The 24,933-nt window shown below is 55.1% G+C and overlaps 2 protein-coding genes across 3 annotated transcripts; one reads left to right on the plus strand and one right to left on the minus strand.

The window, feature by feature from the left end:
* Window positions 1–132: 132 nt before the first annotated feature.
* Window positions 133–9,453, minus strand: POLR2I (RNA polymerase II subunit I). Its single transcript, XM_030970878.1, has 6 exons — window positions 9,367–9,453; window positions 8,815–8,869; window positions 8,260–8,333; window positions 4,972–5,046; window positions 3,164–3,215; window positions 133–1,164 (listed from the first exon to the last, which is right to left on the minus strand). The coding sequence occupies exons 1-6, from the start codon at window positions 9,423–9,425 to the stop codon at window positions 1,102–1,104; spliced, it is 378 nt and encodes a 125-aa protein (XP_030826738.1). The 5' UTR covers window positions 9,426–9,453; the 3' UTR covers window positions 133–1,101.
* Window positions 9,454–9,782: 329 nt separating this feature from the next.
* TBCB (tubulin folding cofactor B) lies at window positions 9,783–24,933 on the plus strand. 2 transcript variants are annotated; one of them, XM_030970880.1, is made up of 7 exons: window positions 9,783–10,131; window positions 17,314–17,457; window positions 20,149–20,245; window positions 22,640–22,831; window positions 22,952–23,024; window positions 24,004–24,137; window positions 24,265–24,933. In XM_030970880.1, the coding sequence occupies exons 1-6, from the start codon at window positions 10,018–10,020 to the stop codon at window positions 24,119–24,121; spliced, it is 738 nt and encodes a 245-aa protein (XP_030826740.1). In that variant the 5' UTR covers window positions 9,783–10,017; the 3' UTR covers window positions 24,122–24,137; window positions 24,265–24,933. The 2 variants fall into 2 exon arrangements, with proteins under 2 accessions (XP_030826740.1, XP_030826739.1); XM_030970879.1 differs by lacking the exon at window positions 24,265–24,933 and having other exon boundaries at window positions 24,004–24,149.

The following is a 24,933-nucleotide window of genomic DNA, read 5'->3' on the forward strand; positions in this document are numbered from 1 at the left end:
GATTGGAATAAAAATTCCCCCAAAAATTTTGGGGGGGTTGTGAGTTTGGGTTTGGGGGAAAAGGGAATTGGGTCTTGGGGCACCTGGGGTCATTTTTGGGGTAAATTTTTGGGAATTTTTGGGGGCTCTTGAGGTCACTCCTGGGGTCATTTTAGGGGTCATTTTTGGGGTCCTGGGGTCGCTTTAGGGTCAGTTTTGGGGTCCTGAGTCACTTTTGGGGTCACTCCTGGGGTCACATTTGGGGTCATTTTTGGGGCCATTCCTGGGGTCACTTTTGGGGTCCTGGGGTCATTTTTAGGGTCACTCAGTCTTGGGGTCACTTTTGGGGTCATTTTTGGGGTGCTGGGGTCACTTTTAGGGTCAATTTTGAGGTCATTTTTGGGGTGCTGGGGTCATTTCTGGGGTCACTCCTAGGGTCATTTTTGGGGTCATTTTAGCAGCCATTCCTGGGGTCACTTTTGGGGTCACTTTTGGGGTCCAAGGATCACTTTTGGGGTCACACCTGGGGTCAATTTTAGGGTCACTCCTGAGGCCACTTTTGGGGTCATTTTTGGGGTTACTCGTGGGGCCACTTTTGGGGTGCTGGGGTCACTTTTGGGGTCACTCCTGGGGCCACTTTTGGGGTCCAAAGGTCACTTTTAGGGTCATTTTTGGGGTCACATTTGGGGTCATTTTAGGAGCCATTCCTGGGGTAATTTTGGGGTGCTGGGGTCACTTTTGGGGTCACTTTTGAGGTCACTTTTGGGGTCATTTTTGGGGTCACTTTTGGGGTCATTTTAGGAGCCATTCCTGGGATCACTTTTGGGGTCACTTTTGGGATCACTCCTGGGGTCACTTTTGGGGTCATTTTTGGGGTGCTGGGGTCACTTTTGGGGTCCCTTTTAGGGTCATTCCTGGGGTCACTCCTGGGGCCATTTTTGAGGTCCTGGGGTCACTTTTGGGGTCACTCCTGGGGCCACTGAGGTCATTTTTGGGGTCATTTTAGGGTCACTTTTGGGGTCACTCCTGGGGTCATTTTTGGGGTCATTTTAGGGTCACTTCTGGAGCCACTCCTGGGGTCCCATTTGGGGTCCAGGGTGCCGTTTGGGGTCCCGTTTGGGGTCACTCTGTCCAGCGGTGGCCGCAGTGCGGGGCCGTGCACACGTAGTACAGCCGCATGGCGTCCTGGGGGATTTGGGGCAAATTTGGGAAAAATTCCTGGAGAAATTCCTCACCCAAAACCCCCCAAAATCCTCCCCAAAAAAACCCCAAAGACCCCTCCCCAAAATCTCCCAAAGACTCTTCCCAAAATCCCCCCCCAAAAACCTCCTGGAACCCCCCAAAAAACCCCAAAATCCCTCCCCAAAATCTCAAAAAAACTCCCCCCAAAAACCCCAGGGTCCTCCCCCAAAAAACCCCAAAACCCCTCCCCCAAAATCCCAAAAAAAACCCCAAGACCCCTCCCCAAAAAAACCCAAAATTCCTGGAGATTCCTCCCAAAATCCACTCCCCAAAAAACCCCAAATCCCCCAAGACCCCTCCCCAAAAACCACCAAAACCTCCCCCTAAAAAAAACCCCAAAATTTCCTGGGACCCTTCCCCAAAAACACCCAAAATTCCTCTGGGACCCTTCCCCAAAAAACCCCAAAATCCCTCCCCCAAAATCTCAAAAACTCCCCCAAAACCCAAATCCCCCCCAAAATCCTCAAAACCCCCCAAAAACCCCCCGCCCAAAACCCCAAAACCCCTCACCAAAATCCAAAAACCTCCCCCCAAAAAAATCCCAAATCCCTCCCCAAAATCCAAAAAAATCTTCTCCAAAAACCCCAGGATCCTCCCCAAAAAAACCCCAAGACCCCTCCCCAAAAAACCCAAAACCCTTCCCCAAAATCTCAAAAAAAACCCCCAAAAAACCCCAAGACCCCTCCCCAAAAAACTCCAAAATTCCCAGAGATTCCTCCCAAAATCCACCCCCCAAAAAACCCCAGAGACCCCTCCCCAAAATCTCCCAAAGACTCCTCCCAAAATCCCCCCCAAAAACCTCCTGGGACCCCCCCCAAAAAACCCCAAAATCCCTCCCCAAAAATCCAAAAACCTCCTCCCAAAAAAACCCAAACCCCTCCCCAAAATCCCAAAAAAACTCCCCCCAAAAAACCCCAAAACCCCTCCCCAAAAAACCCCAAACCCCTCCCCAAAATCCCAAAAAAACTCCCCCCAAAAACCCCAGGATCCTCCCCCAAAAAGCCCCAAATCCCCCAAGACCCCTCCCCAAAAACCACCAAAACCTCCCCCCCAAAAAAACCCCAAAATCTCCTGGGACCCCTCCCCAAAAATTTTGGGTTTTTTAGGGGACGGGTCCCAGGGGATTTTGGGGTTTTTTGGGAGGGGATTTTGAGGTTTTTGGGGAGGGGTCCCAGGGGATTTTGGGGTTTTTTTTGGGGAGGGGTCCCAGAGGATTTGGGGTTTTTTGGGGAGGGGTCCCAAGAAATTTGGGGTTTTTTGGGGAGGGGTCCCAGAGGATTTTGGGGTTTTTGGGGAGGGGTCCCAGGAGATTTTTGGGTTTTTTGGGGAGGGGATTTTTGGGGTTTTTTGGGGAGGGGTCCCGGGGGATTTTTGGGGTTTTTTTGGGGAGGGGTCCCAAGAAATTTGGGGTTTTTTAGGGGACGGGTCCCAGAGGGTTTTGGGGTTTTTTGGGAGGGGATTTTGGGGTTTTTGGGGAAGGGTCCCAGGAGATTTTTGGGGTTTTTTGGGGAGGGGTCCCAGAGGATTTGGGGTTTTTTGGGGGAGGGGTCCCAGAAGATTTTTGGGGTTTTTTTTGGGGAGGATTTGGGGTTTTTTGAGAAGGGGTCCCGGGGAATTTTTGGGGTTTTTTGGGGAGGGGTCCTGGGGGATTTTTGGGTTTTTCTCGGGAGAGGTCCCAGAGGATTTGGGGTTTTTTGGGGAGGGGTCCCAGGAGATTTTGGGTTTTTTGGGGAGAATTTTGGGGTTATTTTGGGGTTTTTAGGGAGGATTTTGGGGTTTTAAGGGAAGATTTTGGGGTTTTAGGGAAGATTTTGGGGAGAATTTTGGGGTTTTTTAGGGAGAATTTTAGGGAGGATTTTGGGGTTTTTAGGGAGGATTTTGGGGTTATTTGGGGGTTATTTTGGGGTTTCTTTGGGGTTATTTTGGGGTTTTTGGGGCTCACCTCAGCGCGGGCGCTGTGGGACTGGAAGAACACGGCCTCCTTGTGGCCACACCTGCACGGGGACACCAACACGTCCCCAAGGTGTCCCCAGGTGTCCTGACATCCCCAAGGTGTCCCCTGACATCCCCAAGGTGTCCCCAGGTGTCCCCAGGTGTCCCCAAAGTGTCTCCAAGGTGTCCCCAATGTCCCCCAGGTGTGTCCCCCAATGTCCCCAAGGTGTCTCTGACATCCCCAAGGCGTCCCCCAGGTGTCCCCAAGGGTCCCCAGTGTCCCCCAGGTGGTTCTGATGTCCCCCAGGTGTCCCCAAGTGTCCTCAAAATGTCCCCAAGGTGTCCCCAAGGTGTCTCTGACATCCCCTGATGTCACCCAGGTGTCCCCAAGGTGTCCCCAGTGTCCCCCAGGTGTGTCCCCAAGGTGGTTCTGATGTCCCCCAGATGTCCCCAAGGTGTCTCTGACATCCCCCAGATGTCCCCAGGTGTCCCCCAAGTGTCCCCAAGGTGTCTCCAAAGTGTCCCCAAGGTGTTTCCAAAGTGTCCCCAAAGGTCCGTGATGTCCCCAAGATGTCTCTGATGTCCCTCAGATGTCCCCAAGGTGTCCCCAGGTGTCCCCAAGGTGGCTCTGCTATCCCCAGGTGTCCCCTGATGTCCCCAAGGTGTCCCCAAGTGTCCTCAAAATGTCCCCAAGGTGTCCCCAGATGTCCCCAAAGTGTCCCCAAAGGTCCGTGATGTCCCCAAGGTTTCTGTGACATCCCCCAGATGTCCCCAACACGTCCCCAAGGTGTCCCCAAGGTGTCTCTGACATCCCCAAGGTGTCCCCTGATGTCCCCAAGGTGTCCCCAAAGTGTCCCCCAGGTGTCCCCAGGTGTCCCCTGATGTCCCCAGGTGTCCCCAAGGGTCTCCAATGTCCCCAAGGTGCCCCCCACGTGTCCCCTGATGTCCCCAAGGTGTCCCCACGGTGTCCCCAAGGGGTCTCCAGTGGTCTCCAATGTCCCCCAGCTGTCCCCAGCTGTCCCCAGATGTCCCCAAAGTGTCCCCAGCTGTCCCCAGATGTCCCCAGATGTCCCAAGGTGTCCCCAAAGTGTTCCCAAGGTGTCCCCAATGTCCCCCTGGTGTCCCCCAGGTGTCCCCAGATGTCCCCAAGGTGTCCCCTGATGTCCCCCAGGTGTCCCCAAAGGTCCGTGATGTCCCCAAGGTGTCTCTGACGTCCCCCAGATGTCCCCAGGTGTCCCCAATGTCCCCAGATGTCCCCAGGTGTCCCCAATGTGTCTCTGACATCCCCCAGATGTCCCCAATGTCCCCAGGTGTCCCCAATGTCCCCAGGTGTCCCCAATGTCCCCAGGTGTCCCCAAGGTGTCTCTGACATCCCCCAGGTGTTCCCAGGTGTCCCCAAGGTGTCTCTGACATCCCCTGATGTCCCCAGGTGTCCCCAAGGTGTCCCCAGTGTCTCCCAGGTGTGTCCCCAAGGTGGTTCTGATGTCCCCTGATGTCCCCAAGGTGTCTCTGACATCCCCCAGATGTCCCCTGGTGTCCCCAGGTGTCCCCAGATGTCCCCCAGGTGTCCCCAAAGGTCCGTGATGTCCCCAAGGTGTCTCTGACGTCCCCCAGATGTCCCCAAAGGTCCCAGATGTCCCCAACATGTCCCCGATGTGTCCCCAAGGTGTCTCTGACATCCCCCAGGTGTCCCCAGTGTCCCCCAGGTGTCCCCAATGTCCCCAGATGTCCCCAGGTGTCCCCAATGTCCCCAGGTGTCCCCAATGTCCCCAGATGTCCCCAGATGTCCCCAATGTCCCCAGGTGTCCCCAGGCTCACTTCTGGCAGGGGTGATCCTCGGTGCGGGGCAGGGTCGGGTCCTGGGACACGTCAGCGATGATCTGCGTCAGCTCGCTGCCAAAACACCCGAATCCCACAAAATTCACCCCAAAATCCACCCAGGATTCCCACAAAAATCCACCCAGGATTCCCCAAAAATCCACCCAGGATTCCCTACAAACTCCCCAAAAATCCACCCAGGATTCCCTACAAATTCCCAAAAAATCCACCCAGGATTCCCTACAAATTCCCAAAAAATGCCCAAAAAATTCCCTCCCCAAAAAAACCACCCAAAATTCCCCCAAAAATTCCCCAAATATCCACCCAGGATTCCCTAAAAATCCACCCAGGATTCCCTAAAAATTCCCAAAAAATCCACCCAGGATTCCCTACAAATTCCCCCGAAATCTCCCGAAAATTGCCCAAAAAATCCACCCAAAATTACCCCAAAAATTCCCCAAAAATCCACCCAGGATTCCCTAAAAATCCACTCAAAATTCCCCAAAAAATGCCCCAAAATCCACCCAGGATTCCCCAAAAATCCACCCAGGATTCCCTACAAATTCCCCCGAAGTCTCCACAAAATTGCCCAAAAAAACCACCCAAAATTCCCGAAAAATTCCCCAAAAAATCCACCCAGAATTCTACAAAAATCCTCCCAAAATTCACCAAAAAATCCACCCGGAATTCACAAAAAATCCACCCAAAATTCCCCAAAAATCCACCCAAAATTCTACAAAAATCCACCCAAAATTCCCCAAAATCCTCCCAAAATTCTACCAAAATCCGCCCAAAATTCTACAAAAATCCGCCCAAAATTCCCCAAAATATTCCCCAAAATTCCCCAAAAATCCGCCCAAAATTCTACAAAAATCCACCCAAAATTCCCCAAAATATTCCCCAAAATTCCCCAAAAACCCACCCAAAATTCACAAAAAATCCACCCAAAATTCCCCAAAATATTCCCCAAAATTCCCTAAAAATTTCCCCAAAATTCCAAAAAAATTCCCCCAAATAAAATTCCCTAAAAATCCACCCAAAATTCCCTAAAAATCCACCCAAAATTCCCTAAAAATTCCTCAAAAATCCACCCAGAATTCCCTAAAAATCCACTCAAAATTACCCCAAAAATGCCCCAAAATTCCCAAAAAATTCCCCAAAAATCCACCCAAAATTCATCAAAAAATCCACCCAGAATTCACAAAAAATCCACCCAAAATTCCCCAAAAATCCTCCCAAAATTCCCCAAAAATCCACCCAAAATTCCCCCAAAATCCACTCAAAATTCCCCCCAAAATCCCCCAAATCAAAAAATCCACCCCAATTTCCCAAAATATTCCCAAAAATCCACCCAAAATATTCCCAAAAATTCCCAAAAAGTTCCCCCAAAATTCCCTAAAAATTCCCCAAAAATCCACCCAAAATCACCCAGATCCCCAAAAATCCACCCAGAATTCCCCAAAAATCCACTCAAAATTCCCAAACAATTCCCCCAAAAATCCACCCAAAATTCCACAAAAATCCACCCCAAATTCCCTAAAAATTCCCCAAAAATACACCCAGAATTCCCTAAAAATCCCCCAAAATTCCCAAACAATTCCCCCAAAAATCCACCCAAAATTCCCAAAAAATTCCCCAAAAATCCACCCAGGATTCCCTAAAAATCCACTCAAAATTACCCCAAAAATCCACCCAGATTTCCCAAAAAATGCCCCAAAATTCCCCAAAAATTCCCCAAAAATCCACCCAGGATTCCCTAAAAATCCACTCAAAATTACCCCAAAAATCCACCCAGATTTCCCAAAAAATGCCCCCAAAAATCCCCCAAAATTCCACCCAGGATTCCCTAAAAATTCCCCCGAAATCTCCCCAAAATTGCCAAAAAAACCCATCCAAAATTCCCCCAAAAATCCACCCCAAATTCCCAAAAATCCACCCCAAATTCCCCCCAAATCCCCAAAGATTCCCAAAAAATTCCCCAACAATCCCCCACAAAATCCAGGGAATATTTTGGGAATATTTAGGGAATGTTTTTGGGATATTTTGAGAATATTTTGGGGATATTTTTGGGAATATTTGAGGAATATTTTTGGGATATTTTGTGAATATTTTGGGGTATTTTGAGAATATTTTTGAGGATATTTTTGGATATTTTTGGGGATATTTTGGGAATATTTTGGGGATTTTTTTGGGAATATTTGGGGATATTTTGAGAATATTTTGGGGATATTTTTGAGAATATTTTGGGGATATTTTGGCAATATTTAGGGAATATTTTGGGGATAATTTTGGGAATATTTTGGGGAATATTTAGGGAATATTTAGGGAATATTTAGGGAATATTTTGGGAATATTTTTGGGGTATTTTGTTGGGATATTTTGTGAATATTTTGGGGATATTTTTGGCAATATTTTGGGGATATTTTTGAGAATACTTAGGGGATATTTTTGGGGCTATTTTGAGAATATTTAGGGAATATTTTGGGGATATTTTGAGAATATTTAAGGGATATTTTTGGCAATATTTGGGGAATATTTTTGGCAATATTTAGAGAACATTTTGGGGATATTTTTGGGATATTTTAGGGAATATTTCTGGGGTATTTTGCAAATATTTTGGGGATATTTTTGGCAATATTTAGGGAATATTTTGGGGATATTCTGAGAATATTTTGGGGATATTTTTGAGAATATTTGGGGAATATTTTTGGGGTATTTTGAGAATATTTTTGGGGTTATTTTGGCAATATTTAGGGAATATTTTGGGGATAATTTTGGAAATATTTTGGGGATATTTTTGGGATATTTTGAGAATATTTTGGGGATATTTTTGGGAATATTCTGGGGATATTTTTGGGGTATTTTGCAAATATTTTGGGGATATTTTTGGGAATATTTAGGGAATATTTTGGGGATAATTTTGGAAATATTCTGGGGATATTTTTGGCAATATTTAGGGATATTTTTGGGATATTTTGAGAATATTTTGGGGACATTTTGTGAATATTTTGGGGATATTTTTGGGAATATTTGGGGAATATTTTTGGGGTATTTTGTGAATATTTTGGGGATATTTTTGGCAATATTTAGAGAATATTTTGGGGACATTTTGTGAATATTTTGGGGATATTTTTGGGAATATTTAGAGAATATTTAGTGGATATTTTTGGGAATATTTGGGGAATATTTTTGGGATATTTTTAGGAATATTTTGGGGACATTTTGTGAATATTTTGGGGATATTTTTGGGGATATTTGGGGATATTTTGGGGTATTTGGAGCACTCACTCCACTTCGTGCGTGATCTTGTTGACGTAGATGCAGCTGTTGTCGGCCTCCTGCTGGTAATCACAGTTCCTGCACTGGGACAGACTGGGATCAACTGGGAGCCACTGGGACAAACTGGGGTAATCACAATTCCTGCACTGTGACAAACTGGGATCAACTGGGAGGCACTGGGGGAGATGGGGAGGGGACTGGGAGGGACTGGGAAGGGACTGGAGAGAGACTGGGACAAACTGGGAGGGGATTGGGAGGGAGTAGGGAGAGACTGGGACAAACTGGGAGGGACTGGGAGGAGACTGGGATCAACTGGGATCAACTGGGATCGACTGGGATCGACTGGGGTAATCACAGTTCCTGCACTGGGACAGACTGGGATCAACTGGGAGGGACTGGGAGGAGACTGGGACGAACTGGGATGAACTGGGATGGACTGGGAGGAGATTGGGAGGGACTGGGATGGACTGGGATGGACTGGGATGGACTGGGATGGACTGGGATGGACTGGGAGGGGTCAGGGCCCAGTCCCAGTCCCAAACTGGTCCCAGTTGCAGCACTCACAGCGTAGAGCAGGATCCGGTTCTCCTTGTCCTCCTTGGGGTACAGCATGTTGTTACTGGGCAAACTGGGATTACTGGGAGGCTCCGGGGGGGAAATTCCCGCCCTTTTCCCCCACAAAATTCCCAATTTTCCACCACAAAATTCCCAATTTTCCACCACAAAATTCCCAATTTTTCACCTCAAAATCCCCATTTTTCCACCACAAAATTCCCAATTTTTCCACCACAAAATTCCCAGGTTTTCCCCCTCACAATTCCCCGTGATTTTTTCCCTCAGGATTCCCGGTGTTGCCCTCACGATTCCCGCCATTCCGCGCTGCACCCGCCTGTCCCCCCCGCCTCTCCCGGTGCATTCCCAGCGCATTCCCGCTGTTTTCCCCCCGACATCCCCGCTGTTTTCCCCCCGACATCCCCGCTGTTTTCCCCCGACATCCCCGCTGTTTTCCCCCCGACATCCCCGCTGTTTTCCCCCCGACATCCCCGCTGTTTTCCCCCCGACATTCCCGCTGTTTTCCCCCGATTTCCCCGCTGTTTTCCCGCTGTTTTCCCTCACCATTCCTGGCAGAACCGGATCCCCACGAAGCCCGGCTCGTACGCGCCGTCCCCGTCCATGGCTGCGCGGACACGCCTCTTCCCACTTCCTCCCTCATCCCATTGGTCAAATCACCCGTCAATCATTCACTTTCTAGCTTTTCATTGGTCAATGCTCCCTTAGACCCTCATATGCCTTATTCCTATTGGCCAATCCTGTGTACCCCGCCCATTCTTTATTTTATTGGTCCATTCGCCCTACTCGTCTTCTTATTGGCTAAGCTTCTATTTTCCCCTCCCTTTCTCTCTTCCTATTGGTCATCCCTCATTTATCCCGCCCTTTATGCTTCTATTGGGTAATTTCCTCTTAGTCCCGCCTCTTCTCGATCGCTATTGGTCGGTTGCTCTCATGTGGCCTCCTCCGGCAGCTCTGATTGGCCGCTCCCTCACCGGTCCCGGCTGTGGCGGCCCGTGAAGGTTCCAGAAGCGGCTCCAGTTCGGGCGGGTCCGGAACCGTTCTGGGCTCCCGGTTCGGGAGAACCGGAGGCTCCCGGAGGCTCCCGGAGGCTCCCAGAGGGGCTCGGGGAGCTGCCGGAGGAGCCTGGGCGTGTCCGGGACTCCCGGTTCGGTTCCGGTGGGGTGGTACCGGCAGGGCCCGGTCGGTACCGGAGCCATGAACGGCGGCGGGACCGCGCCGGGCCCGGTGTGGCTGGCGGTGAGCAGCTCCCTGAACGCTTTCCGTGCCTGTAAACGCTTCTCGCCTGCGCTCACCATCGCCGAGCTCAAGGTACCGGAGCGGGATGGGGGAGAATGGGAACGGGAGAACGGGAATGGGACCGGGATGAGGGAGAATGGGAGCGGGAGAACGGGAACGGGACCGGGAGAACGGGGATGGGACCAGGAGAATGGGAACAGGAGAATGGGAACGGGACCGGGATGAGGGAGAATGGGAACGGGAGAACGGGAACGGGACCGGGATGAGGGAGAATGGGAACGGGAGAACGGGGATGGGACCGGGATAATGGGAACGGGACTGGAGTAATGGGAACGGGACCGGGATAATGGGAACGGGACCGGGATAATGGGAGCGGGACCGGGATAATGGGAACGGAACCGGGATAATGGGAACGGGACCGGGATAATGGGAGCGGGACTGGAGTAATGGGAACGGGACTGGAGTAATGGGAACGGGACCGGGATAATGGGAACGGGACCGGGATAAGGGAGAATGGGACTGGAGTAATGGGAATGGGACCGGGATAATGGGAACGGGACTGGAGTAATGGGAACGGGACTGGAGTAATGGGAACGGGACCGGGATAATGGGAGCGGGACTGGAGTAATGGGAACGGGACCGGGATAATGGGAACGGGACCGGGATAAGGGAGATTGGGACTGGAGTAATGGGAATGGGACCGGGATAATGGGAATGGGACTGGGATAATGGGAACGGGACGGGGATAAGGGAGAATGGGACTGGGGTAACGGGAATGGGACTGGGATAGTGGGAATGGGATAACGGGAGTGGGACCGGGATAATGGAACTGGACCGGGAGAATGGGGACTGGGAGAACGGGAGCACGACCGGTAGAACGGGAATGGGTCCAGGATAAAGGAATTGGACGAGTAGAACGGGAACTGGACCAGGGGAATGGGAACGGGATAACGGGAGTGGGACTGGGATAGCGGGGACGGGAGAACGGGAACAAGGTGAATGGGAATGGGACTGGGAGAACGGGACTGGGACCGGGAGAATGGGACTGGGAGAATGGGAATGGGACTGGGAGAACGGGACTGGGACCGGGAGAATGGGAATGGGAGAATGGGAATGGGACTGGGATAACGGGACTGGGAGAATGGGAATGGGAGTGGGATAACGGGAATGGGAGAATGGGAATGGGACTGGGATAAAGGAGAATGGGATCGGGATAAGGGAGAATGGGATCGGGATGAAGGAGAATGGGAACGGGATAAGGGAGAATGGGACCGGGATAATGGGAACAGGACCGGGATAATGGGAACGGACCGGATAAGGGAGATTGGGACTGGGGTAACGGAATCGGACCAGGGTAACAGGAATGGGACTGGGAGAGTGGGAATGGGACTGGGATAAAGGGAATTGGGTCTGGATAACGGCACAGGGAGAACGGGAACAGGACAGCGGGAATTGGACCGGGAGAATGGGAACGGGACCGGGAGAACGGGAATGAGACTGGGAGAGTGGGAATGGGACCAGGAGAATGGGAATGGGAGAACGAGAGCGGGACCAGGATAATGGGAACGGGACCGGGATAATGGGAATGGGACTGGAGTAATGGGAACGGGACCGGGATAATGGGAGCGGGACCGGGATAATGGGAACGGGACTGGAGTAATGGGAACGGGACCGGGATAATGGGAACGGGACCGGGATAATGGGAGCGGGACTGGAGTAATGGGAACGGGACCGGGATAATGGGAACGGGACTGGAGTAATGGGAACGGGACCGGGATAATGGGAGCGGGATATAGGAACGGGACCGGGATAATGGGAGCGGGACCGGGATAATGGGAACGGACCGGATAATGGGAACGGGACTGGAGTAATGGGAACGGACCGATAATGGGAAGGACTGGAGTAATGGAACGGGACCGGATAATGGGAACGGGATAATGGGAGGGGACTGGAGTAATGGGAAGGAGGGATAATGGGAACGAGGGATAATGTGGTAATGGGTGGTATGGAAAATGGGTGGGTGTAAGGAGGGGGGTAATGGGAGAGGATAAGGAGAATGGGGGGGTAACGGAATGGGACTGGGATAGTGGGAATGGGATAACGGGAGTGGGACCGGGATAATGGAACTGGACCGGGAGAATGGGGACTGGGAGAACGGGAGCACGACCGGTAGAACGGGAATGGGTCCAGGATAAAGGAATTGGACGAGTAGAACGGGAACTGGACCAGGGGAATGGGAACGGGATAACGGGAGTGGGACTGGGATAGCGGGGACGGGAGAACGGGAACAAGGTGAATGGGAATGGGACTGGGATAACGGGACTGGGAGAATGGGAATGGGACTGGGATAAAGGAGAATGGGATCGGGATAAGGGAGAATGGGATCGGGATGAAGGAGAATGGGAACGGGATAAGGGAGAATGGGACCGGGATAATGGGAACGGGACCGGGATAATGGGAACGGGACCGGGATAAGGGAGATTGGGACTGGGGTAACGGAATCGGACCAGGGGAACAGGAATGGGACTGGGAGAGTGGGAATGGGACTGGGATAAAGGGAATTGGGTCTGGATAACGGCACAGGGAGAACGGGAACAGGACAGCGGGAATTGGACCGGGAGAATGGGAACGGGACCGGGAGAACGGGAATGAGACTGGGAGAGTGGGAATGGGACCAGGAGAATGGGAATGGGAGAACGAGAGCGGGACCAGGATAATGGGAACGGGACCGGGATAATGGGAATGGGACCGGATAATGGGAATGGGACTGGAGTAATGGGAACGGGACCGGGATAATGGGAGCGGGACCGGGATAATGGGAACGGGACTGGAGTAATGGGAACGGGACCGGATAATGGGAGCGGGACCGGGATAATGGGAACGGGACTGGAGTAATGGGAACGGGACCGGGATAATGGGAGCGGGACCGGGATAATGGGAGCGGGACTGGAGTAATGGGAACGGGACCAGGATAATGGAACGGGACCGGGATAATGGGAACGGGACTGGAGTAATGGGAACGGGACTGGAGTAATGGGAACGGGACCGGGATAATGGGAACGGGACTGGAGTAATGGGAACGGAACCGGGATAATGGGAATGGGACTGGAGTAATGGGAACGGGACTGGGATAATGGGAACGGGACCGGGATAAGGGAGAATGGGACTGGGGTAACGGGAATGGGACTGGGATAGTGGGAATGGGATAACGGGAGTGGGACCGGGATAATGGAACTGGACCGGGAGAATGGGGACTGGGAGAACGGGAGCACGACCGGTAGAACGGGAATGGGTCCAGGATAAAGGAATTGGACGAGTAGAACGGGAACTGGACCAGGGGAATGGGAACGGGATAACGGGAGTGGGACTGGGATAGCGGGGACGGGAGAACGGGAACAAGGTGAATGGGAATGGGACTGGGAGAACGGGACTGGGACCGGGAGAATGGGAATGGGAGAATGGGAATGGGACTGGGATAACGGGACTGGGAGAATGGGAATGGGACTGGGATAACGGGAATGGGAGAATGGGAATGGGACTGGGATAAAGGAGAATGGGATCGGGATAAGGGAGAATGGGATCGGGATGAAGGAGAATGGGAACGGGATAAGGGAGAATGGGACCGGGATAATGGGAACAGGACCGGGATAATGGGAACGGGACCGGGATAAGGGAGATTGGGACTGGGGTAACGGAATCGGACCAGGGTAACAGGAATGGGACTGGGAGAGTGGGAATGGGACTGGGATAAAGGGAATTGGGTCTGGATAACGGCACAGGGAGAATGGGAACAGGACAGCGGGAATTGGACCGGGAGAATGGGAACGGGACCGGGAGAACGGGAATGAGACTGGGAGAGTGGGAATGGGACCAGGAGAATGGGAATGGGAGAACGAGAGCGGGACCAGGATAATGGGAACGGGACCGGGATAATGGGAATGGGACCGGGATAATGGGAATGGGACTGGAGTAATGGGAACGGGACCGGGATAATGGGAGCGGGACCGGGATAATGAGAACGGGACTGGAGTAATGGGAACGGGACCGGGATAATGGGAGCGGGACCGGGATAATGGGAACGGGACCGGGATAATGGAAGCGGGACCGGGATAATGGGAACGGGACTGGAGTAATGGGAACGGGACTGGGATAATGGGAATGGGACTGGAGTAATGGGAACGGGACCGGGATAATGGGAATGGGACTGGAGTAATGGGAACGGGACTGGGATAATGGGAACGGGACCGGGATAAGGGAGAATGGGACTGGGGTAACGGGAATGGGACTGGGATAGTGGGAATGGGATAACGGGAGTGGACCGGGATAATGGAACTGGACCGGAGAATGGGGACTGGGAGAACGGGAGCACCCGGTAGACGGGAATGGGTCCAGGATAAAGGAATTGGGATAGAACGGAACTGGAGGAATGGGAAGGGATAACGGGAGTGGGTGGGTAGGGGGACGGGAGAAGGAAAGGTGATGGTGGTGGGAAAGGGACTGGGAGAATGGGATGGGTGGATAAAGGAGAATGGGATCGGGATAAGGGAGAATGGGATGGGATGGAGAATGGGAAGGGATAGGGAGAATGGGACCGGTAATGGGAACGGACCGGATAATGGGAACGGGACGGATAAGGGAGATTGGGATGGGGTAAGGAATGGACCAGGGAACAGGAATGGGACTGGGAGAGTGGGAATGGGACTGGGATAAAGGGAATTGGGTCTGGATAACGGCACAGGGAGAACGGGAACAGGACAGCGGGAATTGGACCGGGAGAATGGGAACGGGACCGAGAGAACGGGAATTGGACCGGGAGAATGGGAACGGGACCGGGAGAACAGGAGTGAGACTGGGAGAGTGGGAATGGGACCAGGAGAATGGGAATGGGAGAACGAGAGCGGGACCAGGATAATGGGAACGGGACCGGGATAATGGGAATGGGACCGGGATAATGGGAATGGGACCCGGGTAACGGGAATGGGATAACGGGAGTGGGACCAGGAGAATGGGAATGGGAACGGGATAATGGGAATGGGACCGGGATAATGGGAATGGGACTGGGAGAACGGGAACAGGACTGGGATAAAAGAACTGGGCCGGGGGAACGGGACTGGGATAATGGGAATGGGATTGGGATAAAGGGAATGGGATCAGGAGAATGGGAACGGGACTGGGATAACGGGAATGGGACTGAGATAACGGGAATGGGACTGAGATAACGGGAATCAGACCCAGATAATGGGAATGGGACTGGGAGAACGGGAACAGGACTGGGATAAAAGAGCTGGGCCGGGGGAACGGGGCTGGGATAAGGGGAATGGGATTGTGAGAATGGGAATGGGGCTGGGATAAAGGGAATGGAACTGGGAGAACGGGAATCAGACCCAGATAATGGGAATGGGACTGGGAGAACGGGAACGGGACTGGGATAAAAGAACTGGGCCGGGGGAACGGGACTGGGAGAATGGGAATGGGACTGGGATAAAGGGATGGGACTGGGATAACAGGAACGGGACTGGGATAAAGGGATGGGACTGGGATAAAGGGGATGGGACTGGGATAATGGGAACGGGACTGGGATAACGGAAGTGGGAGAACAGGAACGGGACCAGGAGAACGGGAATGGGAGAATGGGACCGGGACCCCAACCCCTGAACTGTGACCCCAAACCCCAAACTGGGGCTCAAACCCCGAACCAGGAACCCCCAAACTGGGACTCCCAGAACCCCAAACTGGGAACCCCCAAACCCCGAACTGGGACCCCAAACTGGGAACCTCTAAACCCCAAACTGGGAACCCCCAAACCCCAAACTGGGAACCCCCAAACCCCGAACTGGGACCCCAAACTGGGAACCTCTAAACCCCAAACTGGGAACCCCCAAACCCCGAACTGGGACCCCAAACTGGGAACCTCTAAACCCCAAACTGGGAACCCCCAAACCCCGAACTGGGACCCCAAACTGGGAACCTCTAAACCCCAAACTGGGAACCCCCAAACCCCGAACTGGGACCCCAAACTGGGAACCTCTAAACCCCAAACTGGGAACCCCCAAACCCCAAACTGGAACCGCAGGCTGGGACTACTGGGACTCCTCAGTGTCCTCTCCCAGCGCAAACTGGGAGTTACTGGGGGGATTGCAGTGCCATCCCCAGTGTCCCCAGTGTCCCCAGTGTCCCCATTGCCACTCCCAGTGTCCCCAGTGTCCCCTCCCAGTACAAGCTGGAGCTGCTGGTGGTGTCCCCAGCGTCCTGCGTGGAGCTGGAACCAAGGACGAACTGTTGGGGACACTGGACTGGGACACTCCCAATGTCCCCAGTGCCACTCCCAGTGCCATCCCCAGTGTCCCCAGTGCCATCCCCAGTGTCCCCAGTGCCACTCCCAGTGTCACTTTTGTCCCCTCCCAGTACAAACTGGAGCTGCTGGTGGTGTCCCCACGTCCTGCATGGAGCTGGAACCAAGGACAAACCCTTGGGGACACTGGACTGGGACTGTCCCAATGCCACTCCCAGTGTCCCCAGTGTCCCCAGTGTCCCCAGTGTCCCCATTACCACTCCCAGTGCCACTTTTGTCCCCTCCCAGTAGAAACTGGAGCTGCTGGTGGTGTCCCCAGCGTCCTGCATGGAGCTGGAACCAAGGACAGACCCTTGGGGACACTGGACTGGGACTGTCCCAATGCCACTCTCGGTGTCCCCAGTGTCCCCAGTGTCCCCAGTGTCCCCAGTGCCACTCCCAGTATCACTTTTGTCCCCTCCCAGTACAAACTGGAGCTGCTGGTGGTGTCCCCACGTTCTGCATGGAGCTGGAACCAAGGACAGACCCTTGGGGACACTGGACTGGGACTGTCCCAATGCCACCCCCCAGTGTCCCCAGTCCCCAGTGTCCCCAGTGCCACTCCCAGTATCACTTGTCCCAAACTAGGAGCTGCTGGTGGTGTCCCCAGCGTCCTGCATGGAGCTGGAACCAAGGACAGACCCTTGGGGACACTGGACTGGGACATTCCCAGTGTCCCCAGTGCCGTCCCCAGTGTCCCCAGTGCCATCCCCAGTGTCCCCAGTGTCCCCTGTGTCCCCCGCAGTGCAAGCTGGAGCTGGTGGTGGGCTCCCCGGTGTCCTGCATGGAGCTGGAACCCAGGACAAACCCTTGGGGACACTGGACTGGGACTGTCCCAATGCCATCCCCAGTGCCATCCCCAGTGTCCCCAGTGTCCCCAGTGCCACTCCCAGTGTCCCCAGTGTCCCCTGTGTCCCCCGCAGTGCAAGCTGGAGCTGGTGGTGGGCTCGCCGGCGTCGTGCATGGAGCTGCAGCTCTTTGGTGCCGAGGACGAGCCCCTGGGGCCCCTGGACTGTGACGAGGCCCTGCTGGGCTCCTACCCCGTCAGCGACGGCTGCCGCGTGCACGTGCCGTGTCACCGCCGTGTCACCTCCGGGTCACCGCCCTGTGTCACCTCCCTGTCACCGCCGTGTCACCTCCCTGTCACCTCCCTGTCACCGCCGTGTCACCTCCGGGTCACCGCCGTGTCACCGCCGTGTCACCGCCGTGTCACCCGTGTCACCTGTGTCACCGCTGTGTCACCTCCCTGTCACCTCTGTGTTACCGTGTCACCTCTCTGTGTCACCGCTGTGTCACCTCCGTGTCACCTCCGTGTCACCGCTGTGTCACCTCTGTGTCACCTCCGTGTCACCGCCGTGTCACCTCCGTGTCACCGCCGTGTCACCTCTGTGTCACCTCTGTGTCACCTCCGTGTTACCTCTGTGTCACCCGTGTCACCTCTCTGTGTCACCTCCGTGTCACCTCCGTGTCACCGCCGTGTCACCTCTGTGTCACCGCCGTGTCACCTCCCTGTCACCTCCCTGTCACCGCCGTGTCACCGCTGTGTCACCTCTGTGTTACCGTGTCACCTCCCTGTCACCTCCCTGTCCCCTCCCTGTCACCTCCGTGTCACCGCCGTGTCACCTCCCTGTCACCTCCGTGTCACCCGTGTCACCTCTCTGTGTCACCGCCGTGTCACCGCTGTGTCACCTCTGTGTTACCGTGTCACCGCCGTGTCACCCGTGTCACCTGTGTGTCACCTCTGTGTGTCACCTCTGTGTCACCTCTGTGTCACCTCCCTGTCACCGCCGTGTCACCTCCCTGTCACCGCCGTGTCACCTCCGTGTCACTGTGTCACCTGCGTGTCACCTCCGTGTCACCTCTGTGTGTCACCTCCGTGTCACCGCCGTGTCACCGCCGTGTCACCTCCCTGTCACCTCCGTGTCACTGTGTCACCTCCGTGTCACCTCTGTGTTACCGTGTCACCTCCGTGTCACCTCTGTGTGTCACCGCGTCCCCCTGTGTCGCCTCTCTGTGTCACCGCATCCCCCCATGTCACCGCGTCCCCCCCGTGTCACCTCTCCGTGTCACCATGTCACCTCTGTGTCACCTCTGTGTGTCACTGTGCCACCTCTGTGTCACTGTGTCACCTCTGTGACACCGTCACCTCCGTGTCACCGTGTCCCCATGTCACGGTCACCTCCGTGTCACCATGTCGCCTCTCTGTCACCTCTCCATGTCACCGTGTCCCCTCTGTGTCACCGTGTCCCCTCTGTGTCACCATGTCTCCCCTGTGTCACCTCTCCGTGTCACCACGTCCCCCTCGTGTCACCGTGTCCCCTCCATGTCACCTCTGTGTCACTGCGTCCCCCCATGTCACTGCATCTCCTCCGTGTCACCTCTCCATGTCACCGCGTCCTCTCTGTGTCACCGTGTCCCCCCGTGTCACTGCGTCCCCTCCATGTCACCTCTCTGTGTCGCTGCGTCCCCCCGTGTCACCTCTCCGTGTCACCGTGTCACCTCCGTGTCACCGTGTCACCTCCGTGTCACCTCTCTGTGTCACCGTGTCACCTCTGTGTCTCTGTGTCACTGCGTCACCCCCGTGTCACCTCTCTGTGTCACCGCGTCCTCTCTGTGTCACCGCGTCCCCCCGTGTCACCTCTCCATGTCACCGTATCACCTCCGTGTCACCGCGTCCTCTCTGTGTCACCGTGTCACTTCCGTGTCCCCTCCGTGTCACCTCCGTGTCACCGCATCCCCCCCGTGTCACCTGTCAGGTGCACCTGGGTGGGGGTGGCATCGGTGAGGGGCGGTGACACCGTGGTGAAGGGACAAGTGCCATCTCCCTGAGGGACAGTGCCACCCCCCTGAGGGACAGTGCCACCCCCCTGAGGGACAGTGCCACCCGCCTGAGTGACAGTGCCACAGTGCCACCCCCCTGAGGGACAGTGCCACCCCCCTGAGTGACAGTGCCACAGTGCCACCCCCCTAAGGGACAGTGCCACCCCCGTGAGTGATAGTGTCACAGTGCCACCCCCCTAAGGGACAGTGCCACAGTGCCACCCGTCTGAGTGACAGTGCCACCCCGCTGAGTGACAGTGTCACAGTGCCACCCCCCTGAGTGACAGTGTCACAGTGCCACCCCCCTAAGGGACAGTGCCACAGTGCCACCCCTCTGAGTGACAGTGCCATCCCCCTGAGGGACAGTGCCACCCCCCTGAGTGACAGTGCCAGTGCCACCCCCCTGAGTGACAGTGCCACAGTGCCACCCCCCTGAGTGACAGTGGCACCGCCCTGAGTGACAGTGCCACAGTGCCACCCCTCTGAGTGACAGTGCCATCCCCCTGAGGGACAGTGTCACAGTGCCATCCCCCTAAGGGACAGTGTCACAGTGCCACCCCCCTGAGTGACAGTGCCACAGTGCCACCCCCCATGAGTGACAGTGCCACCCCCGTGAGTGACAGTGTCACAGTGCCATCCCCCTAAGGGACAGTGTCACAGTGCCACCCCCCTGAGTCACAGTGCCACCCCCCTGAGTGACAGTGCCACCCCCCTGAGGGACAGTGTCACAGTGCCACCCCCTGAGTGACAGTGCCACAGTGCCACCCCCCTGAGTGACAGTGGCACCCCCCTGAGTGACAGTGCCACAGTGCCACCCCGCTGAGTGACAGTGCCACCCCCCTGAGTGACAGTGCCACAGTGCCACCCCCCTGAGTGACAGTGGCACCGCCCTGAGTGACAGTGCCACCCCCCTGAGTGACAGTGGCACCGCCCTGCAGGTGACAGACCGCAGCGGGGCCCGCGCGGGGCAGTTCGAGGACGTGTCCCAGGTGGCCAAGTACGAGATGGCCGAGAGCGACTACGACAAGAGGACAGGTGGCCTTGGGGACACCGGGGACGTCGGGGGTGTTCGGGACAGTGGAATGTTTGGGGACATTGGGGACACTGGGGACATTGGAGGTGTTGGGGACATTGGGGGTGTTGGGGACATTGGGGACATTGGGGACATTGAGGGTTGGGGACATTGGGGGTTTGGGAACACTGGGGACATTGGAGGTGTTGGGGACATTGGGGACATTGGGATTTGGGGACATTGGGGGCATTGGGGGTGTTCGGGACATTGGGGGCATTGGGGTTTGGGGACATTGGGGACATTGAGGGGTTGGGGACATTGGGGGGTTTGGCAACATTGGGGACATTGGGGTTTGGGGACATTGGGTGTTGGGGACATTGGGGACGTTGGAGGTGTTGGGGACATTGGGGTTTGGGGACATTGGGGACATTGAGGGATTGGGGACATTGGGGACATTGAGAGTTCGGGGACATAGGGGTTTGGGGACATTGGGGACGTTGGAGGTGTTGGGGACATTGGGGCATTGGGGACGTTGGAGGGGTTGAGCACATTGGGGACATTGGGGGTTTGGGGACATTGGGGACGTTGGAGGTGTTGGGGACATTGGGGACATTGGGGGTGTTGGGGACATTGGGGGACATTGGGGTGTTGGGGACATTGGGGTTTGGGGACATTGGGGACATTGAGGACATTGGGGGTCTTGGGGACATTGGGGACATTGGGGGTGTTGGGGACATTGAGGGATTGGGGACATTGGGGACATTGGGGGGTTTGGGAACATTGGGGACATTGGGGGCGTTGGGGACACGTTCCAAATAACCAAGTAGCAGACGGCCAAGAGCAAGTCCAACAAGAGGACAGCGCGTCCCTGTCCCCAGAGTGCCACCCCCTGATGTCCCCTGGGTGTCCCCACAGAGTCCCTGGGGCTGCTGGGACTGGGAACGGGAGCAGGAATGGGGCTGGGACCAAGAATGGGAACGGGAACAAGACCAGGAATGGGAACAGGAATGGGATCAGGGTGTCCTTGTCCCCAGAGTGCCACCCCTGATGTCCCCTCGATGTCCCTACAGAGTCCCTGGGGCTGCTGGGACCGGGAACGGGAACAGGAACGGGACCGGGAATGGGATCAGGACCAGGAATGGGATCAGAACCAGGAATGGGACCGGGAGCAGGAGCAGAAATGGGAACGGGATCGGGAATAGGAACAGGACCGGGACCAGCGCGTCCCCAAAGTGCCACCCCTGGATGTCCCCTGGATGTCCCCTGGATGTCCCTGCGCTCCTGGGGCTGCTGGGACCGGGAACGGGGCCAGGAACGGGACCGGGAATGGGATCAGGACCAGGAATGGGATCAGGACCAGGAATGGGCTGGATAAGGAGCAAGAACGGGAACGGGAGCGGGAATAGGAAGGGGACCAGTGTGTCCCTGTCCCCAAAGTGCCACCCCTGATGTCCCCTGTCTGTCCCCACAGAGTCCCTGCGCTCCTGGGGCTGCTGGGACCGGGAACGGGATCAGGAACAGGACCAGGAATGGGATCAGGGCCAGGAATGGGATCAGGACCAGGAATGGGATCAGGACCAGGAATGGGATTGGGAGTGAGAAGAAGAAGGAGCAGGAATAGGGAGGGGAAGGGCGTCCCTGTCCCAAAGGCCACCCCTGTGTCCCCTGTCTGTCCCACAGAGTCCCTGTCCTGGGCGTGGGATGGGTGGGACCATAGGATCAGGAATGGGTAGGGCGGATGGGATCAGGCGGTGGGTCAGGAGGTGGGACGGTCGGAATAGGAGAGGATGGGGAGGAATGGGACTGGACAGGTGTCCCCAAAGTGCCACCCCTGTGTCCCTGATGTCCCCAGAGAGTCTGGGTGTGGGACGAACGGGAACAGAAGGGACCGGGAATGGGATTGGGAGTGCAGAAGAAGGGATGGGAGCTAGGAAGGGGACCAGGCTGTCCCAAAGGCCCCCCGTGTCTGTCTGTCCCACAGGCCCGTCTGGCTGTGGGTGGCAGGATGGGACCGGAATGGGATCAGGAGAATGGGAGAGGTGGGAGCAGAAATGGGAAGTGGAATAGGCGGGATCAGGCCCAGCCGTCCCTGTCCCAAAGTGCACCCCTGTGTCTGCTGTAAGAGGCACTTGGGGTGTGGGGAAGGGATCAGGAAGGGTAGTAATGGAGGGCACTGGAGCAAGAAGGAAGGGAGAAGAGGGGAGTGAGTGCACCCCTGATGTCCCCTGCTGTCCCCACAGAGTCCCTGCGCTCCTGGGGCTGCTGGGACCGGGAACGGGATCAGGAACGGGACCAGGAATGGGATCGGACCAGGAATGGGACCGGGATCAGGAGCAAGAACGGGAACGGGAATCTCAGGACCGGGACCAGCGCCTCCCCAGAGTGCCACCCCCGATGTCCCCTGTCTGTCCCCGCAGAGTCCATGCGCTCCTTCCTGCGGCAGCGCTCGTGGGGCCGCTGGGACCGGGAGCGGGAGCAGGAGCGGGAGCGGGAGCGGGAGCAGCGCCGGGCTCAGGAGGCGGCGGCGGCGGCCGCGCTGCCGCTCGGGGCGCGCTGCGAGGTGCGGGTGCCGGGCCAGCCCTGCCGCAGGGGCGCCATCGCCTTCGTGGGTTCGTGTCGCCTCTTTTGTCACCTCTTTGTCACCTCTTTGTCACCTCTTTGTCACTTTTTTTTTGGTGCTTTTCGCCGTTTTTTTTCACGCTGCTTCTTCGTTCTGTGTCCCCCGAAAGGCGAGACGGATTTTAAGCCGGGGTTTTGGGTGGGGGTGCGCTACGACGAACCGCTGGGCAAGCACGATGGAAGGTGAGGGGGGATTTTGGGGGTTTGGGGGGTTTGGGGGTGTTTTAGGGGGCTTGGAGGGATTTTGGGTGGACTTTGGGGTGTTTTAAGGGGTCCTGGAGGGATTCTGGGGGGATTTTAGGAGTTCCTGGAGGGATTTTGGGGGATTTTGGGGGGTCCTGGAGGGATTTTGGGGAGTTTTAGGGGGTCCTGGAAGGATTTGGGGGGATTTTGGGGGGATTTTAGGGGTTCCTGGAGGGATCTGGGGGGATTTTATGGGATTTGGGGGCGTCCTGAAGGGGTTTGGGGGGTTTTTGGGGTGTTTTAGGGGTTCCTAGAGGGTTTTGGGGGGATTTAGGGGAGATTTTGGGGGATTTTAGGGGGTCCTGGAGGGATTTGGGGGGATTTGGGGGAGTTTTAGGGGGTCCTGGAGGGATTTGGGGGGATTTTGGGGTCTATTTTTTCTGTCTTATCTCCACTTTATCTCCCCCTTATCTCCCTTTTATATTCTCCTTATCTCCCCCTTATCTCTCTGTTATCTCTCTGTTATCTCCCCCTGATCTCCCCCTTCTCTCCCTCTTATCTCCTCCTTATCACTCCCTTATCACCTCTTATCTCCCCGTTATCTCTCCCTTATCTCGCTCTTATCTCTCCCTTATCTCCCCCTTATCTCTCCCTTATCTCCCCCGTTATCTCTCCCTTATCTCCCCCGTTATCTCTCCCTTATCTCCCGCTTATCTCTCCCTTATCTCCCCATTATCTCCCCCCTTATCTCCCCATTATCTCCCCTTATCTCCCCGTTATCTCCTCCTTATCTCCCTTTTATCTCCTCCTTATCTCCCCCATTCTCTCCCCTTATCTCCCCCTCATCTCTCCCTTACCTCCCTGTTATTTCCCTTTTATCTCGCCCTCATCTCCCCCTTATCTCCCTCTTATCTCCCTTTTATCCCTCCCTCATCTCCCCGTTATCTCGCCCTTATCTCTCCCCGTTATCTCTCGGCAGCGTGGCCGGCCGCCGTTATTTCGAGTGTCCCCCCAAATTCGGCGCCTTCGTTCGGCCCCAGCACGTCACGGCCGGCGACTTCCCGCCCGAGGACGACGGCCTGGACGAGGAGCTCTGATGGAAAATTCCAGAAAATTCCCGAAAATTCCCAATTCATTCGTTTTCTTTGGGAAAAAAGCCCAAAAACGGCCCAAAATTACTTTTGCTTTTTGGGGATGTGTGTGGGGAGGCGGTGACGAGGAGCCTGTGGAAATTCAGAAAATTCCCAAAATTCCAGAAAATTCCAGAAAATTCCGGAAATTTTCCCGCTTTTCGGGAAAAAAATCGCCAAAAAATGGCCCAAAATTCGCTTTTTTAGTCTCTTTTTTGGGGAGAAAATGGGAAAAAATTGTGGGGATGGTGGCCTGGACCAGGAGCTCTGATGGAAAATTCCAGAAAATTCCCAAAAATTCCCAAAATTTCCGGAGAATTCCCAAAAATTCTGGAATTTTCCTGCTTTTTTCGGGAAAAAATGGCCAAAAAAGGGCCCAAAATTCGCCGTTTTCACCTTGTTTTTGTGCGGAAAATGAGAAAAATTTTCCCTAAATTCCCTCCAGGATCCCAAAATTCCCTCCAGGATCCCAAAATTCCCCAAATGTTCCCAAAATTCCCAAAATTTTCCCAAATTCCCAACCCCCCCCCACCGGCCCCTCCAGCCCTGCCGCACGTTGGGCGCCCAAAGGGGCGTGGCTTTTGTAGTGGGCGTGGCTTAATCCTTCAGCCAATCAGCTCATTCCTTGGGGTGGATGAAGGGGCGTGGCCCCTTCTGGCCCCTCCCCCAGCTCAAAAAAGGTGAAACAATCGAGTTTTGGCGCCGACCAATCAGAGCGTGGGGTTTGGGGATGATTGACAGGTGGCTCAGCCAATGGGAGTGTAGAGGGGTGAGGGAAA

Source organism: Camarhynchus parvulus, unplaced genomic scaffold (assembly GCF_901933205.1).
Source record: "Camarhynchus parvulus unplaced genomic scaffold, STF_HiC, whole genome shotgun sequence".
NCBI lineage: Eukaryota > Metazoa > Chordata > Aves > Passeriformes > Thraupidae > Camarhynchus > Camarhynchus parvulus.

Excerpts from the sequence above, each read along its gene's own strand:
- POLR2I (XM_030970878.1), bottom strand. The coding sequence starts at position 9,425 with ATGGACGGGGACGGCGCGTACGAGCCGGGCTTCGTGGGGATCCGGTTC. Across the intron at positions 5,047-8,259 it reads AAGATCACGCACGAAGTGGA|CGAGCTGACGCAGATCATCG; the intron begins GTGAGTGCTCCA and ends GTGTTTTGGCAG. Across the intron at positions 3,216-4,971 it reads GAGGATCACCCCTGCCAGAA|GTGTGGCCACAAGGAGGCCG; the intron begins GTGAGCCTGGGG and ends GTCCCCGTGCAG.
- TBCB (XM_030970880.1), top strand. The coding sequence starts at position 10,018 with ATGAACGGCGGCGGGACCGCGCCGGGCCCGGTGTGGCTGGCGGTGAGC. Across the intron at positions 10,132-17,313 it reads TCACCATCGCCGAGCTCAAG|TGCAAGCTGGAGCTGGTGGT; the intron begins GTACCGGAGCGG and ends TGTCCCCCGCAG. Across the intron at positions 20,246-22,639 it reads CGACTACGACAAGAGGACAG|AGTCCATGCGCTCCTTCCTG; the intron begins GTGGCCTTGGGG and ends CTGTCCCCGCAG.